The sequence below is a fragment of the Ruditapes philippinarum genome, unplaced genomic scaffold (assembly GCF_026571515.1).
Source record: "Ruditapes philippinarum isolate M1 unplaced genomic scaffold, ASM2657151v2 ctg1029_1_1_1_1, whole genome shotgun sequence".
NCBI lineage: Eukaryota > Metazoa > Mollusca > Bivalvia > Venerida > Veneridae > Ruditapes > Ruditapes philippinarum.
In genome coordinates, this window is record NW_026858064.1 from 390469 (window position 1) to 409855 (window position 19387).

General features: G+C 33.1%; 1 protein-coding gene across 3 annotated transcripts in view; it reads left to right on the forward strand.

Annotated features, from left to right (window-relative positions):
• LOC132751968 (uncharacterized) overlaps window positions 1-18834 on the forward strand; it is a 53663-nt gene extending 34829 nt beyond the window's left edge. For all 3 annotated transcript variants that reach the window (XM_060742197.1, XM_060742195.1, XM_060742196.1), the window contains exons 11-28: window positions 1210-1379; window positions 1853-1994; window positions 3964-4151; window positions 5116-5287; window positions 5714-5837; window positions 6637-6831; window positions 8034-8070; window positions 9902-10029; window positions 10451-10610; window positions 11126-11179; window positions 11711-11928; window positions 13418-13616; window positions 14146-14265; window positions 15152-15306; window positions 15824-15940; window positions 16643-16757; window positions 16979-17072; window positions 17568-18834. In XM_060742197.1, the coding sequence (XP_060598180.1) occupies window positions 1210-1379; window positions 1853-1994; window positions 3964-4151; window positions 5116-5287; window positions 5714-5837; window positions 6637-6831; window positions 8034-8070; window positions 9902-10029; window positions 10451-10610; window positions 11126-11179; window positions 11711-11928; window positions 13418-13616; window positions 14146-14265; window positions 15152-15306; window positions 15824-15940; window positions 16643-16757; window positions 16979-17072; window positions 17568-17700 (2521 nt within the window). In that variant the 3' untranslated portion in view covers window positions 17701-18834. The remainder of the gene's footprint in view (window positions 1-1209; window positions 1380-1852; window positions 1995-3963; window positions 4152-5115; window positions 5288-5713; window positions 5838-6636; window positions 6832-8033; window positions 8071-9901; window positions 10030-10450; window positions 10611-11125; window positions 11180-11710; window positions 11929-13417; window positions 13617-14145; window positions 14266-15151; window positions 15307-15823; window positions 15941-16642; window positions 16758-16978; window positions 17073-17567) is intronic.
• The last annotated feature ends 553 nt before the right edge of the window (window positions 18835-19387 follow it).

A 19387-nucleotide genomic window follows, 5' to 3' on the forward strand; every position in this document is an offset into this window, starting at 1 on the left:
GGCAGAAATCTCGCGGGTTTGTTAGTTGCTCGCGACATTTGATAATTAAACGATAAAATTTCTCGCAAGGTTTTGTCTGTTTTATAATTTTTATTTCTTTTTATCTTTATAACAATGCTGGCTTTGAATTAGTCATGAAAACAATTAAAATCATTCTCACATCGGCCATAAGGTGTGTGACCAAGCAAAATTAGTGCGATCAGTGGAAGGAAATAATGTAAACCATTTAAACTTTGACGTCCTTTTTTAAAGTCTGGACACAATTTATTATTAATACCTATGTTACTATATAGTAATAAAATCTAAGGTATGTCAGGGCCATTATGGCAAGATCTGAGTCATTATGCAATTTTGGCTGCCTTGCTACTTGGCATTATTTTTCCATAATGGGCGAGTGAATGAGCGCACGTGCAGAATAACGTAATAAACTCTCAGTGACTTTCAAGATGGCTGCTGACGTTGAATGAACTGTAGTCACTTGCACACAAATATTTCAAAGTTTAAATGACATAATCACAATCACCAAAGTATAACATTGAAGATTTATAAACTCAAGACAAAACATGACACTCAGAAATTCCAAAAATGATTGACGGTAGAAAAGAGATCGGATCGGTGGCATTTAGACCTAGACATTAGACTCAGAAACCGTTCTTGAAGGCACAAAACATCATAAAAAACTGGCACAAGATCTGAATTTAATTCTCACAAAAATGTAAAGAGAAGGGTAATCTATCGTAAAAAAACATCAATAAAAGAACATTTTTTATATTTATTTTGTGTTGTCATGTTTTCTCAGTTAATCGGAAGGTTAAACTGTATGACAGATATTTGTTTACATTGACAACTGTCCGTTTTTTAGAAAGGGCGACAACCAAGATTGGCGGCGATGTCTTAACGTCGTATTTCGGACATAGGTATTAAAGACCTTAATACTTGGTTGCTGCACACCAGTATGCGATAATGGCTCTCAAATTTATTATGTCCTTCTGGCCATCGCATAATGGTGAGCAGCAACCAAGCCAAGTATTAACCTCTAAATAATTGTCTTTTATTGTGCAATAGATGTTATGCGCTTAATTGAAAAAAAAAGACAAAACAACTAGTGTAAAGCTATAAAACGGAAGGTTGTTTACTTTTTGCATTCTTCGTGTAATATTGAAATGAAATATTTACAGTAGCATTGAATATTGAAATGAAATATTTCAGTATCTTATTGGAAGTCAGGGATATTGCCAACAATTCACGGATAGCTCGACGGTTTGTCCTGTATGATAAAGAGTCAGACGTAGAGTTGAATCAGAAAAGTCCTAACGGATTGCACGTGTCGTCTGCTGAAAACCACACTGGCTTCAAATGGCAGTCTGCCGGAAGTGAAGGTAGTGATATCTGTTTATATGTAGTTAGATATGGATTATATCTCACCAAGGAGGGTGTAATTAAATGTAAACTTGTTTATTGTCACAAGATACTTTAAAATAGACATTTGTATTTATATGTCTCTAATTATCACTAGTTCGGACACAATGTCGAGCAGTTCACAATCTTGTCATTCTACCATACAAGAAAACATTAAATAACAAACTTCTTTATTTTATTTTGACATATAACTGTATTAAAAATCTTATGCCAAAGTTACATATCGACATACTGTAAAAGCAAAGTAAATATTGTGAAACAGAATTTCTTAAAAGTTTTCATGATCTTAACTATATAGTTTTATGACAGAAACAACAATGACACTTTTTACCATTTTTTTGAAAGTTGTTTGTTTCAAAAGTGTATGGAACTAATATTTGAAAGCCATCCCCCAATCCCCCATTTTTTCCCATTTTTCCAATATATTTTTTAGGAGAAATTACGGACATTGTAGTCAACTGGACTGGATATTTCATGAACAAAGCTCACGAGGAAGGTCATTACAATAATGAAATACAGACTTTTAAACCACAATTTGAAGATTTAGAAGATGATGGTATTCTTTACACGAGAAAGTAAGTCAGTGTGTTAAACATTTGTATGATTTATTATGGTGTGCATATTTTAATATTGTCATTGATGATGATTGACGGGTAGGCTAACGGCTGTTAATAAGAAGGATTAAGTTCGTTAATAAGAGGCGTTAAGATCTCAAAAAAGGGTTAATTTGGTCAATGAGGGTTTAAGGTTGTCAATGAGGGAAGGGTTCAGGCCATAAATGAGGGGTTAAGATCATCAATGAGGGATTAAGTTTGTCAATTAGGGGTTAAGTTTGCCAATGAAGGGTTAAGTTTGCCAATGAGGTGTTAAGGTTGTCAATGATAGGGTTAAGGTCGTCAATGAGGGGTTAAGGTTGTCAATTAGGGGTTAATGTTGTCAATGAGGGGTTCAGGTCGTCAATGAGGGGTTAATATTGTCATTGAAGGGTTAACGTTGTCAATGAGGGGTTAAGGTCGTTAATGAGGGGTTTAAATTGTCAATGAGGGGTAAAGGTCATCAATGAGGGGTTCAGGTCGTCAATGAGGGGTTAATGTTGTCATTGAAGGTATAAGGTTGTCAATGAGGGGTTTAAGGTTGTCAATGAGGGGTTAAGGTTATCAATGAGGGGTTAAGGTCGTCAATGAGGGATTAAGGTTGTCAATGAGGGGTTAAGGTTGTCAATGAAGGGTTAGGGTTGTCAATTAGGGGTTAAGGTTGTCATTGAAGGGTAAGGGTTGTCAATGAGGGGTTAAGGTCGTCATTGAGGGGTTAAAGTAGTCAATAAGGGGTTAAGGTTGTCAATGAGGGGTTAAGGTCGTCAATGAGGAATTAAGGTCATCAATGAGGGGTTAAGATTGTCAATGAGGGGTTAAGGTTGTCAATGAGGGGTTAAGGTTGTCAATGAGGGGTTAAGGTTGTCAATGAGGAATTAAGGTTGTCAATTAGGGGTTAAGGGTGTCAATGAGGGGTTAAAGTTGTCAATGAGGAATTAAGGTCATCAATGAGGGGTTAAGGTTGTCAATGAGGGGTTAAGGTTGTCAATGAGGAATTAAGGTCATCAATGAGGGGTTAAGGTTGTCAATGAGGGGTTAAGGTTGTCAATGAGGGGTTAAGGTCGTCAATGAGGAATTAAGGTCATCAATGAGGGTTAAGATTGTCAATGAGGGGTTAAGGTCGTCAATGAGGGGTTAAGGTCATCAATGAGGGGTTAAGATTGTCAATGAGGGGTTAAGGTCGTCAATGAGGAATTAAGGTCATCAATGAGGGGTTAAGATTGTCAATGAGGGGTTAATGATGTCATTGAAGGTATAAGGTTGTCAATGAGGGGTTTAAGGTTGTCAATTAGGGGTTAAGGTTATCAATGAGGGGTTAAGGTTGTCAATTAGGGGTTAAGGTTGTCAATGAGGGGTTATGGTTGTCAATGAGGAATTAAGGTCGTCAATGAGGGGTTAAGATTGTCAATGAGGGGTTAAGGTCGTCAATGAGGGGTTAAGATTGTCAATGAGGGGTAAAGGTCATCAATGAGGGCTTCAGGTCGTCAATGAGGGGTTAATGTTGTCATTGAAGGTATAAGGTTGTCAATGAGGGGTTTAAGGTTGTCAATTAGGGGTTAAGGTTATCAATAAGGGGTTAGGGTCATGAATGACAGTTTAAGATCGTCATTTGGGGTGTAAAAGTAGTCAATGAGAGGTTAAAATAGTCAACCAGTGCTTCAGGTTGTCAATGAGGGATTTTAGTCTTCAGTGAGGGGTTGATGTAAATGCATCACTCGATGACATCATATTTATAGGTTTTTCGATGACATCCTATTTATAGGTTTGTAAATGCATCACTCGATGTTATCATATTTATAGGTTTGTATTGCATCACTTGATGACATCATATTTATACGTTTGTAAATGCATCACTCGATCATATCATATTTATAGGTTTGTAAATGAATCACTCGATGACATCATATTTACAGGTTTGTAAATGCATCACTCGATGATATCATATTTATAGGTTTGTAAATGCATCACTCGATGATATGGAAGGGGAGAGAACTCGTGATCCTATCGCTAACATTCACGGTATTGTGAAATTTGAATACCAGTATACCAGGGACATTGGTTCACAAATACCTGGAGCAGTCTGGACGAAAGTTGAGCCAATTAGTGAAACGACCACAATACGAGAGCAGATGAGTAGCGGTAATGATAAATTCATATACTGTTTCCGGTTTACAATTACTTTAAGATTGTATTATATAAGCTCTTAGATTTATTTCTTACAATAAGGATAACTGCATCATTATACTTTTCAGCACACCATTCATAGGAGCTCGGGAACGGAACCACAGATTGTGTAGCATATTTCTGATCCTTTACCGGCTTTACATATTGTTTGTCAAACCTATAAATATCTTTTCACATCATCCGATAGTATAGTTTTTAGAAAAAAAAACTCAATTTATCAAAATCTGTTATTTGGAAAAGCGGTTCAAAGTTAATGGTTTATTTGTCAATTTTTTAAAAGAAACAGATCGTGTTGAATTGGCATTGTATTCTTTGAGGCGTATCACTCGGGTAGAAAGAAAAACTATCTAGATGTAGGAGAAACATTTTTTGAAAAGCTGTTACAGGATCGATAATATGCGCAATCTGCGGTCCCTTTTTCGAGTTCCTTTGACAGCAACATACATAGTGGATTTGATTTTGTGCATGTGTCTGTTTGTGTCATGTCTTTTCCATAGGCTTGTTATTCATTATTTGATATTTACCATCGTAAGATGTAGTAAAAAAGCCAAGGTTACATTTAGAGGTCAGATTTGTTGAACAATCAAATACATTTTTTACTGGTTGGGTAAGTTAACAGTGACACGATATACATAATTTCTGTTTTAATAACAAAATATACTACTAGTTTTATTTTATAAAGCAGTGATTAGATTTTTGAATTTTACCTCATAGAAACTAGCATATGTGTTTATTTGTAATAATTTTAATTTTTGTTAAAGACATTTACAACAACTGTGTTTAGTCCGTTTAAGACATAGACAGTTTTAATCATATTTAACATTGATCACATATCATGAAAAGATATTAATATACAATGTCAGATAAATAACTCTTTCAAGTCGGTCTTTATGTAGTTTTGTATGAATATATTCTTCAGGCGACCAGTTAAAGATAAGGGTTCGAGCTTATGATGTCCTTGGCAACACAAAGATGGACTCGACCATCGTGACAACAGACTTTACTAAACCCATTACTTCAAGTGCTGACGATAACACTACCACACATATTGTGCAAAATACTAACGTCAAACCCTTCAACTATTCAAGCAGGTATTTGTGTAATTTGTTTAATTCCTTACGACGGGGCAAACTTGCCCGATGAGTATGAAAGAAAATAACATAATAATGCCAGGTCCTTAATGTTTTTCTCCAGGTCCTTTACTTGACCCGGCAAGTGCTGACAAACATTTTATATAAGTGAGTATTGATATAGTCTATACTATTTTTTCATCGCTGTACCATATAAAAGAAAAAATGAATTTAAATCAATTTGTTTAAACTGATAATGACCAGAAATTTAACGTTTTCAATAAATATTTTCAAAACTATTTCGTTCTTCTATTTTTATCTTAGTTTTGTTCATATATATTGCATATTATGAAAAAAATCAAGTTTCATTATTTAACTTAGCGTGTTCCTATATTTATCTTAGCGTGTTCCTATATTTAACTTGGCGTGTTTCTATATTTAACTTAGCGTGTTCCTAGAAGCGTATGATACTGAAAGTGGCGTCCGTGATATAGGTGTTAACATAACAATCATGATGCAAGGTGTGTCTAACATTTCTGTCAGTAAAATGGTCAAGGCAAACACAGACGATGTAAGTATTCTTTCTTTCTTTTTTTTCTTCCTACATTCCTTCGTTCCTTTCTTTCTTCTCTCTTCCTTTCAGTCCTTGATAAACAATATTAATTCATATTCACGTACTTAATTTATATCTTTAACACTTACTGATTTATTCAATGAGAATAAGTCATAGAAGAGGTCGGTATTCTGGAAGTCGTAACCAGAAATCCAAAAATGTTGAAGTTGAATAAGATCCTCGTCACTTTGGGGATTTGAACCCATAATGACCCGATTAAGAGCCCCGTGCTTTATTTCTTAAAGCGGTCCAGCTCAACTTTGTAAAATATTTCTTAGACTTTCATTTTTTGTCACTTTGTGTATGTAGACCCTTTATAATGATACACATTTGCAATGTCGCTTTTCACTTGATAATTGTGACGTTTATAAAGATTTATATACACGGCTGGTGTCAATTTGTGGAAAAATGTCTTTTTTTCTCTCGAAAAAGATGCTTGGTGTACTGTAAATTTGAATTTATTTGACAGGCCATATATCGAGCCTCTGATTATATTTCCAAACAACAAGGGCCATATAACCTGTCAAAAATCTTGTTAACTTATGTCCTGAAATCGTCTGATCTCCTCAATGATGTTCATAGTCTTAATACATTGTACATGCAAAAATGAAATGCAAATATTTTCTTTGTTATCATCTTTACAGTTACATAGCAATATTTGTTTTTTATGTCAAAACTTTTTAATTGCAAGACGAATTTTAATCAAGGTAAGTAAGCAATAAACGTTGTTGATGTTCAAGATTTACTTCCCCTTCAGAAAAGACACCCGGACAGAGATAGTGAGTGCGTGACGTCAAGAGACAAGACAACCTGCTTTTTAAAGAAACAAACTGTGAACATAGACAATTGTTGGCTGACGGTACCAAACCAAGCGTTACTGTCGTCTGCTAGTGCCATAATAGATGTTATTGCCTATAACCAAGCCATGCTACCCAGCAGTGTCAGATTTACGGTATACATGTATACAAATTAAATGTGATAAACATGTTTTCTCCTTTTGACTTGACTAAAAATGATAATTAGAATGTTCTTTGACTTGTTTATACAGTAAAGACTCATTACAACGACACTGTTGGTTCCCAATGGATATGTCAGTATATCGAATAAGTCAGTATATTAAACTTTATCATTCATCATGTAATGATATGCTTATTCATTGGTATCTGAACATTTTGTATTTAGATCTATAAAAAATCTATATTGAAAGAAACATGTGTGTATGTGTTCACTTTATACATTACATATCATACATATTATACAACAAACAACAACTTTAGAATAATAATAACTAAAATATTTAAAGATTGGTATGAAAATGATAATAAAATACAAAAGGACTTACAATTATAGGACTTTTAAAAGTTAACAATCAACTAACCAAGCTTCAATACCTGTTTTAACACCTTGCGGCTTTTGTTCACGGCTCAATGATATGCGCGATTCACTGACCAAGTGTCATTATAACAGGTACTGATTGTATAGAAAATAACACGTTCGGTTTCCAACTTCATTGTGTCCGAGTCACAATACCAATTTTCCGTTATAAAAGATTATAAGAACGTTGACAAAAATTGGTTTTCATCAATTCACTGTCGTTATTTGAATTTGTCAACATAATGGATTTCGATGTTTTGAGTCCTGACTGCATTTAGTTCTCTTATGAAAGAAAGGCCTACAGTCATATGGAGCATTTTTCAAATTCGAGACTAAGTGTCATTGTGTCTTTGTGTAATTTTATCACATACCTGTAAAAATATAAAAAAGATAAAAGTTTTGAAAGAAAATGTATATAATATGTTAATATTGATAATTTTATGATAATTCAATGATAATTCCATAAGGATTTTAGAATACACGGGAGGCCGGTGTTATGGCCATGTCACGATAATCTGGGCTGCCGTGAAGGAGAGTGAAATACTTCAAGTGAATATTGATAAACTGGTTCATGACCAGAGTGAAATTGAAAAATCTACAACTTATTATAGAGCGCTTTTCGAATTAACCACGTACGAGTCTTAGTCACATTGTTTCTTTGTTGTAATACAAGTAGTATAGGGACCTCTTTGGCGCCACAACTGGCACAAAGAGGCCCCCATACTACTTATACATTTACCAAAGAAAATATCAATATATGCCACCATCTTATATTTTCAGATTCCAGAAATAACTGCATTAGATGGTCTTGTAAGCTGTAAGTTCTGTTTTAGTTTTGAGATTTTTTATTTCTTGTTAACCAGGTTTTCAATAAACATTGTACTGCCGAAAACAGGGGCGGGCAGGCGGGTGGGCGTCAACTTTGGTTTCAGCACGATAACTTGAATTTTCTATGGCATATTGACACCATACTTGGTGTATAGGTAGGTTATATCAAGACACAGCTTGAGATTGCTACCCAGGTGTCTGTGATCAAGGTAAATGTCACTGTTACTAAAAAAGAAATTTAGTTTCCGCTCAATAACTTTAGTTTGCTTTATTCTATAGACACCAAACTTGGTATATAGGTAGGTTATATCAAGACACAGCTTTGGATTGCTACCCAGGTGTCTGTGATTAAGGTCAAGGTCACTGTTACAAAAATAGAAATTCAGTTTCCGCTTAAAAACTTCAGTTCGCTAAGGCCTATTGACACCAAACTTGGTGTACACCTAGCTTATATCAAGATGCAACTTGTGTTTGGTACGCAGGTGTCTGTTATCAAGGTCAAGGTCAATGTTACTAGAAATAGAAACTCAGTTTCCACTCAATAACTTAAGTTCTCTTAGGCCTATTGACACCAAACTAGATGTATGGTAGCTTATATCAAGACGCAGCTTTGGAATGCTACCAAAGTGTCTGTGATCAAGGTCAAGGTCACTGTTACTAAAATAGGAATTCAGTTTCTGCTTTGCTTAGTTCTATTGACACCAAACTTGGTGTAGAGGTAGCTAATATCAAGACGCAGCTTGGGATTGCTACCCAGGTGTCAAGTTCAAGGTCACTGTTACTGAAAATTAAATTCAGTTTCTGCTCAAAAACTTCAATTTGCTTTGAACTATCGACACAAAACTTAGTATCTGGGTAACTTATATCAAGACACTATTTTGGCGGGCGGGCGTCAACTGTTACTAAAAATAGAAATTAGGTATCCGCATAATAACTTGAGTTTGTTTAGACCTATTGGCATCAAATTTAAAATGTGGGTAGCTTATATCAAGGGGCAACATGGGATTGCTACCCAGGTGTCTGTGAACAAGGTCACTGTTCCTTAAAAAAAATCAGTTTCCACATAATAACTAGTTTGCTGTGACCTATTGACACCAAACTTGCTGTGTCGGAAGCTTATACTAAGATGAAGCTTGGGATTGTTACTTAAATATCTGGGAGCAAGGTAAATGTTCCGTACACTTTGACCTTTGATACTTAATTAAGCATGTGTGTAGCTTGCATGAAAATTTAACCTGACATTGATACACAGGTATCTGGTATAATTTTTAATTTTAACCAGTGAAACCAATTTTATGTGTTGGTACAAAAAACAGCATCATTTTTTACTTCACAGCCATATTTCATTATTAATTCCTGTCACATCAAAACTTGGTGGTTGAAAACCTGCTTTTCGTCACATTGCGGCGCTTCTTGTTTTTCTTATATTTTTTTTTTATTTTTTGTTTATTCAATTGCTTTATGTATTTTCCATCTTTTAGTTATTGTCAGTAACTCAGACAGGCTAAATTTCGAGGTGATCATTTGACCAGAGGCCTCAGGGTTTGACCCATTAACATCCAAAATGACCTCATCGGGCATGTGATTTAGTCAGATTGTGCGTCATATTTGATAGAATTTTCTCCTGCATCTGGAATTTTTCATTTTCATCAAAGAAATTGCTAAAATTATACACATTTAACAAAGTAATTGGATGTGTATCTAAAAATGTATGTTTAGTTTAAGCCATATTTTTCACCCTTTATGGAGACTTAAAGATAAGTTTTTATTATTCTTTTCATTTCTTATTTTAAATACTTTTGTTTATTCTGATTTTATAGATAATGGACCTGAGTCAGCACGAGTGGAAAACGTGAAAACCGGAAGTTTCCGAATAGTTTGGGACTTTCCGACAAAATTGTCCTGCTATGCTATACAAACTTCAATTATTTTAGTGCTGTTCAAGAAGGTAAGAAAGGATGTTTACTGTTCATACAACATATTTCTAATGCATTTTATTAGTTATATAGGAGATTGATTATATCCTACGAAAGTAGGGATTAAATACTTCAACGACAGTACCCACTATTCTTAAAAAGAGGAATTTCACATTGGAACAATTTAAAAAGCGGAGTTTCTGATTCATACAATTGGTTAGGAGCCTTTTAATATTCATACAATTTAAATGGACAGAGTTTCGTTATTAATACCTTAAAATAGGAGTAGGTGGGGTTTCATTGTCATTTATACTTTATCAAATATGACGAGTTAGATAATATTTTCTTGACCTTTCTAACTATCGTTTCAAATGGGCTGACTACGCCAACTTTTGCTATTACTGTTGCTACTGGTCTTATAATTTTTTAGAACATCTAAACATTATTTTCCAGTCGTCAAACGGGGATATTGAATTAGTTACCCATGTAATTCCTGGTTCAAACACATATTTTGACGTGGCCAACCTAGACTCTGATACAGAATATTTACTTGATTTCATATCACAAATAGGTGATAAGAAAAATCCACCAATGAAGCTTACGGCCAGGACGTGTAAGTATATAAACGAATACATCCAAAGTTAAACATTGGCCAACATGGTCCTTGACTTTCAATCAATGGTCCTTCACCAATGTTGTTTGGGTTCGATTCCCGCCAGAAACTTTGGATGTTTCTACCTAGCCAGCTCAAGGAAGGTCAATGGCTGTACAGAAATAACGCATGGTGGAGCAAGCCACCAGGAAAGCGCAAAAGTTGCCGTATGACCTTCACTCTGTTGGAGTGACGTAAAACCTGACGAAAACAAACACGTTAAAAATGTCAGTGTTTACAAATAATATAATACTAAAAAGTAATGCCTGTTAACATACTTTTTGAATTGAATAATTAATCTGAACTGATCAAATATATATTTTCTTTATAATCAAGATACAGTACATCGGTTTTCTTTTTTTAACCTCTAAGTTATTATATAAACTAAATCGTATTATATTATAAAAACAGACATGTATATTTGCAACTCTATATTATGTTGATTTCTATTTGATAAACATGTATCTTTATTTCAGCTAAAGAGCCGGAAACTGGTCTGAGTGTTGGAGTCGTGGTCGGCATAGCTGTAGGTATGGTAATATCCCTCTTATAGTGTGACATCTTAAATTGTGACATCTAATAGTGTGACATCTTAAAGTGAAAAGTCTTATAGTTTAACACATCTTATAGTGTATCATCTTTAAGTGTGTCACCTTATACTATTAAATAAAATAACGTGGCACATCTTAAAGTGTATCACTGTGTATGTGACATCATTAAGTGTGGCATATTAAAGTTTGACATATTATTGTGTAACATCTTAAAGTGTGACATCTTATACTATGAAATCTTATAATCTTGTACATTTTAAAGTGTGACATATTCTGATTTATTTTTGATTATTTTCGTAGTTTTTAAATGCCGTCTGTAATGTGTAAATTGCTTTCTTTGTTCCCTTGACAATATTTACTTATTGATACATCTTAAAATTATTCATTAAAATTAGCAAGAATCTTATTCTAACCGAAAAAACTAGCAGTCGTATCTTTTTATTTTTACAGTATACTTATTGCAATATTGTTTTAACCCAGTAGATCAGTAAGGTTTTGTACTATTTTCAGGTGTACTATGTATTGTTGCCCTGGTGATTGTTATCTTTATATTCCTCGTTCGGAGAGGTTATGTGCATCCCCAAGAAAGAGCCCGCCGGGTAAAAAGGGCAGTTACTAGGAAATACAGACAAACCGTATATGGGGAGTCGGACACGATCAACCATCGCCATCCAACCGGTGTCTCGAATGAGGCATACGATGCTGAGAAATTTGGCAGTCCATATGACGTAAGTGGCAATTTGTATGACGTCACATCATTATCCATTATATAATGTACTGTCTGCAATTGATTTAAAAAAATTCACACTAGGGGGCGTGACAAATGTTGCATGAACATACTCAATCAAACTGGGTCTGTTATTTTCACTATTTGCCATTGTTTTCATGACTTCTGAGTGATCTCCCTTAAAAAAAAGAAGATATCATAAAACATGTAGATCTGTTTTTCTTGCATATCAGACAGGATTATCTATTGTTTAATAACCTGTCTTACATCCCCATATAAGACAAGTAGCTTTGTTATAATGACATCATTGTGCCTTTTATGAATGAATTGCGTTCTTAGGATGACATCATTTTACCCTTCTGAATGAGGTTCGTAAGTTAATACGCAACTGTAAGAAAAAAATGTGCGTAATGAGAATATCAGTTTTTGTTATTTCTGTTCTGAAACTGTTATGTAATATGCAAGAAAAAGAATCAAACCTCGGCTGTCAGTACAGAAAGGAATATCTACCTGTAGGGTAACTAACAGTTTGGCGGAAATTCGGCAGAGCCTCGTTACCGCCATAAACAGTTACCCTCGAGCTAGATATTCCGGTCTATACCAGCAGCTAGTGTAAAATTCATATAATATTTATTATAGTCCTTATGAATGAAATATTGAGTCATATTGATAAAAAAATTATTTTCAATATGAAAAATTTTTTTTCACAGCAGTGATACATATTTCCCGTCTTTTCACTGGTATCTTGCCGGACTTCTTTCTTCTAAATTCAGCTTATATACAAAAGTAACCCTTTACCTCATATACACGCGAAACAACGCACATTCGACCCACCCCCAATTTCTTAGGCCTCAAATAGTGAAAAAATGTCCTGTTGATCCTGAGAAATGTTGATTAAAAAAGTGACCACTTTTTGGGCGCGGCCCACCAACCAAAAGATACATCAGGGGGTTGCCAAAAGGGGGATGTTCCCCCTTGTGTTTGGGGGGTTTGAAGGGGCGGAGTCGCTTTATCTCAATCCATTTAGAAGTTGCAGCACTTTGAAGTCAATTTTGATGGAAAAAAATCCATGCAAAATAGTGATTTTTGTCAATTTTGAGATGTCCCCTCGTTGCGATGGTAACAGGAAATTTAAGCCTGAGCATGTTGTTACAAAGGCAATGGTCCAGTCAACATTTGTGTCAAGTTTGATTAGTACTGAAGCAGTTTTTATAGTTTTATAGCAATTTGAACATGTAACGGGAGACTTTTCAATGAAAACAGCCATTTTTCACAAAATGCCCACAAGGTATTGGTTAAAGAGGAAGTCTTTTGAATACTTAGGTCAAAAAGTATAAAATAGACAAACATTTTTCTCTATAAATATGTGATTTGTTTCATCTCATGGCATGAAAATTATCATATATATTCCATACCACTCAATAGACATTATTCATGTCCTAATAGAAAAAAAACTCCTTTATATATTTAATTGTATTTTCATTCATTAGAATCGGAAGACAATGAGTGAGCACGAGGAGCTGTACCTTTATGGAGGGATGGACATTAACATGCCGGAAGTAGAACATATTGATAGAAACGATATCTCGTTTGAAGGTATTATAAAGGACGGCCATTTTGCAAGAATCTACAAAGCCACATGGAGGACAAGCCGAGGAGAAAACACAGTTGTCGCCAAAACATTAAAAGGTTTGTTACAGCACTAATTAAAATGTCCAGTATATAAAAATGCATATGAATGGTAAAAATACCTTTAAACGGTTTGCTGATGTGGCATTTATAACTTTCTACATGTTAATTATTAATGATCAAGCTATTTAGGTACCGCTGTACATGCATGTCTTTAAAAAATTGCTTATTCAACGTCTTGTCTTGGTATTCTTATTTTGCGTCATTCTAGCACTTTTTTGTGGCGTACCTATGAAAATGGAATATGTTGATACACAGAGGTACATTTTTAATGTGCAACATGACAGATACATTTTTAATATGTGTGAATCTTTTATTGTCCAACATCATGTTGGATGCTACAGATTTCTCTGTTGCTGACAGGTGTTGCTCTAAACAGATTCAATTGATTATTTAATTTCATGCCTTACTAGCATTGTAGTATAAGTATTGATAAGGTTGTTGTTGAGAGATTATTGTTGTACAGAGGGCGGCTATGCAAAGGTTGCATTGTGAATTTATATTGACACATTATTGTCTGTAATTATAGATAAGTTCACACCAAATGATGAAATGTTGATGAGAGCCAAGATCAACTTCACCGGTACAGTGGTTGGTAGCCATCCCAACGTCTTGAAATTCCTAGGAGCTGTTGTTGGCGATGAACAAAGTAAGTAATAAAAAACTATTAGGCAATCATCATGCTATATCGGTGATATCCGTGTTTTTTTTACATTTTAGCTGACTTTGTGAATGTGAACGTACAGAGATTAAATTATATCTTAGATGACAGAAATAACTATTCATATTCTGATTTGCGGTTGTTTGAAAATGTGCTTTGTATTTAAAATGGAAAATTTTCTTTTGGCAAAATCGTTGTAAACATAAGGTAGTACATATCAGCATCATCGGTAAATTTCGATAATTGTTGTTTTCACTGAAAAGATATTTAAATATATTAAAGGAACTCCACTGAGGTTCAAAAGACTAAAAACATAAAATTTGAATTTCTTACATAGATGAGTTGCATGGGGCACTTAAAATAGCAAGATATGCAAAAGATAATTAGGAAATGTAGTCAGAAATAAATAGAAAATCATATTTTTAATGTTATTCCTTGCCCAATTGAGTGAAAAGCTTTGCAGTTTTGGGTAAATTTTCATAATTAGAATTATCAATTTGAAAAAAGGCATGAGTGTATGATCTGAAATTTTGGATAAAAGTTTTTGGTCTAGACCAAATGATCTCGAACTAAAAATATTTCTAGTCACCTTATGTCAAAACAAACACAGTGGAGTCACTTTAAAACACATTTAAGCATAGTTTCTGTTCTTTTACTAAAAAGATATATAAATATATTGAACTTTACATTTTTATCTATATTTATTTTTCTTAGATTATAGCTACATAATTCAAACTAAAATTATATTACTTCAGTGGTATTCGTAATTTTCGTTTTTCTGCCAAGTATGAAAAAAAATGATTGAAAAAAAAACTATAAACATGTAAAAGTAGTGTATGTTTACTAACAAGTAATTACATGTTGTATTTTGTAGTGGGTCCATTTATTGTGTATGAGTACTGTGAGAATGGTACATTAAAAGACTATCTTGTACAAAACAAGAACAACGTTACCATCGAGTTACAAGAACACCTGTATAGATTCGGTCTTGATGTCGCAAAGGGAATGGAATATTTGGCTAGTAAAGGGGTATGTGGCAATACACAGTTTTTGAAAGCCAAAGTTTAATTAACGCTTTATTATTGAGTAAAAAGTTTATCTTTGGGAAAAATTGTCACTTGAATGCATTAAGTATGTATTGGGAATTTTAAAACATGCATTATTTTCTATCCTAAAATGTTTTCAGCATTGAACATAACATAGAAAACAGAGAGTGAATTAATAATAAATACTGCAAGTTTGTAATGTTGCTATTGGATAACCGTGACGTTTATATAAACTATATGCATAGCTGCTTTGAATTAATGAAGTGTTTTCATGTTTCCCTCTCAAAAAGGGGGAAGTTTGCTGTATTATAAATTCAATATAAAGATATTTGAGAGGTTATATGGCCATAAATAAACGGGTTTTTGCAATAAAACCCTTGCAACACAGTTCGGGTTATATAAAGAGTCACCTGTTTTTAAAAGGCCATATAATCTTTCAAAAATTATTTTATTTATAATATATTGTATTATATTATATTACATTATATTACATTATATAGATCGTTCATAGACGTCTTGCTGCAAGAAACATTTTACTGACTTTCTTAAACGAGATCAAGATTAGTGGATTTGGACCGCAGCCCGACGAATCTTCTGATGGTGACTCGGAAAAACAGGTAAATACAGTTTTGTCATCTGCGTCTTGTATATTTTGGAATGCTTTCATGAATACAGAACTCTATTTAATTTCATTTTATTCAGTAAACAAAAGTTTGTCTTGTATTCAATCATCGACAAGGAAAAACAACAACAATATAAAAATGTAATGAAATAAACACTTTTGATTGGTGATGAATAAAATTTGCCGTCTGCTTCAAATGAACAGTGACATTAAGGAAACAGTTCATTTGTTTCAAACTTTTGTTCTTGGGAATTGAACTATTATTGATATGCACAAAAGATTTTTTAACATTTTTGATGTAAAGTAAAATAACAAAAAGCTCAAATAATTTGATATTTAGATATAAAGAATTATTTGTTTAAAAAAGTTTCTATATGGTCAAGATGAGGTACTAATTGATGTTACTCCTAGATTAAGAAATAAAACAGTTGCAATATACATAGCCATATTTTATTGTTGGTTTTAACTTTTCGAGTCTTTTAATTCAATTTTCCATTTCATAACGATGATTTGAAATAAAGGATATTTTTTCACATTTTTTTATTTTACCTTTTATGTTTTTTGTTGTTTTTTTCTCACAAATTAAATCTTTTCTAGCTTAAATTTAAAAGTTAAACCTTACGATTTGAACGAAGCCATTTTTTAGACACAACAATTGGGCTTATTTCACATGTAGTTTCAAATGTGTTCATTCCAGGAGCGTATTCCAATAAAATGGGTAGCCCCAGAATGTATGACGTCAACAAAGGACGCCACAGAAAGAAGTGACATATGGTCGTATGCTGTCGTGCTATGGGAAATATTTACTTTAGGTACATCTTATAGTTTACAAATGAAATTGAAGAAGAAAAAACAACGGAAATTTAAATTTGAAAAAATACGCTTACAATGTAAAAACATGCAAGTAAATAAGTAACAATAATAAGTTTTCATAACTTTTTTTCTATCAAATTTGTACCAAGACAAGCAGCAAAGGTTTGTCCTTGATTGAATCATAAACTGTATATTATTTCTTGATCATTTTTTCTTTCAGGCGAAACGCCATATGCAAAGATGAGGAGCCGTCAACTTCCGGTAAGCCTCAAGAAAGGCGAGCGTCTACCTAAACCCGAGCAGTGTGATGACACGTAAGTATTTTAAATATTTATGAAATATATTTTCTTAATATAATTACAGCAGAACCTTTAGATATATATAAAAGGGAATCATCTATGAAGCAATGTTATTAGAAATAATTGATTTAATTTAGTTCTTCTACAATTCATTTTCATAATAACATGCAGGGCAAACAGCAAAGCCAATCTATGTTTCTTATCAATTGTTTGTCCACATTCGGAGCTGATTTATGAAAGAAGAGAGCATTCAATAAAATTAGTTTTCTTCTCACTTATACCTTTGAAGTTAGTTAGTTTTTGTTTAGTTGTTGGTATTGTTGTTCTTTTCCTTTTTGAGGGGCAAGGGAGGGGCATGATGGAGAGTTTGCTTTGGTTTACAGTTGTCAAGATATTTTACTGACCATTTGTGTTTAAAATTAAAATCTATATGCCTACAGCTGACTTGATGCTTACTTCAATTCTAACATTATATATGATATAATATGATTAATCTAATTATTTCTTTAGCTGGTATGGCGTTATGAAGAGATGTTGGGAGTATGACCCGCACAACAGACCACTGTTTGTAGACGTGAGATCTGAGCTGGATGAAATGTTTGTGGCGTCCCCTGGTGACGATTACTACTACTACAAACGTTAAATTTTGTATATAAAAAACTATTCCGTGTATTGGATATATGTGCAAATATTACAAATTGAATGATTCAAGGAGAGATAAAAATTGCATTTCAAAGACCTTATGTTAAACTCTGAAATATCTTGCTGGGAATAAAAACAGACTTTTGTCACCAGAAAAGGGTCATAACTACACATACATCCGATTATAAATTTAAAAAAAAAAACCAAGAACTTTGGTATATTTGAATAACACAAGGCAAAAGTTTACATCTTGTTTTTGTTTTGTTTTTTCAAAGATATAAACATGTATTTTTTACTCTAATCAACCAGGTAGATCTATTATATGAACTTTTGATAATATTTTTGTTACATTTTTTTTTAAATGGCATAATGTGAATTATTGCTAATTTTGTAAAACGTTGAAAGCTGCATAACTCCAGATAAACCAAAATATTTCAAGAAAATCAACTTTGAGAAAAGACTTCTAAATTTGAAGTTTAGCAACAATATTCCAGATAAAGTTATGATTTACATGTTATGTGCAATTATTGACTGATTTTGAAGTGTTCTTCTGCGTAACTAACGCAGTAAGGGCTTTTTTGTATATATTGAAAACGTGTACTGTAAGTGATCTTTGTAATGTTAAAATTACTTTTTTTGTTTGCTAAACAATAATTTACCAATTAGCATGAATCTGGAGGCATGCAGCTTTAAGATTATTTACATCTAGACTAAATTATTTCATTCATTCACTTGACATTTTTTTTACTATTTACAAACACTTTCAGATTTCTCATTACTTGTATAGCATTAATTTGTTACTTGAAAGCTATTATTTCATACAACAATGACTGGGGATATTAGATTAATGTATTGTCTGCCCATCTCTTTGTGAAATACAGTACACGTATTTTATTCATTATAATGAGGATAAGATCAAGTCGTTGAAATGCGTCCCCTGGCTTATTTTAAAGACCCTGTAACACAATTTTTCATATGGTTTTATATCATAAATCTAATGCTCAAATGAAGATTTATCAATATTGTAAGTTTCAAAAAGCATTATTTGTAAACATATTACCCAATTAAACATTTTATGTAAATAAAGGGAGGTAATTAGAAATTAATTTTCGATATAAGTCTACGCCAATTTTTTTTCAATAAAAAATGAATGCATTTATTTAAATGTTTGATAATAATGTGCATAAAGTTTTGCTGTATACAAGTATATTTAACATGTTCTTGTATGTTTGGAAATTGTTTTAGAAGAATAATTGTATCCACATACAAAACTTCACTTAACTGTATGTTACATCCTTAATTACAACATACAGGATCTTTAATAAACATGGCAAGAAACATTTTCGTTAAAGGCCCATTATGCCCCAGAAATGCTTTTTATTCCTAATTTTGAAAACCTTTTATTTTTGTTGTAATTTTTTTAGGTCCCAAAAAGTTAATCAATGCCAGTTCAAAGAACTATCTTTTTCTCCTGTTGCTTTTTGGCAAATAGTACAGTTTATAGAGAATAAGTATTGTGCATGGAAGTTAAGATACTCCTTTGTTTACATTTTGAACTTTCAGGGGACAGATTATTTCACATTAAAGCGTTTCTAGTATTTTCTTCAGTAAAAAAGTTAATCAATGCCAGTTCAAAGAACTATCTTTTTCGTAAACATTTATTCGTTTGTGAGGTAAAATGTGCCTTC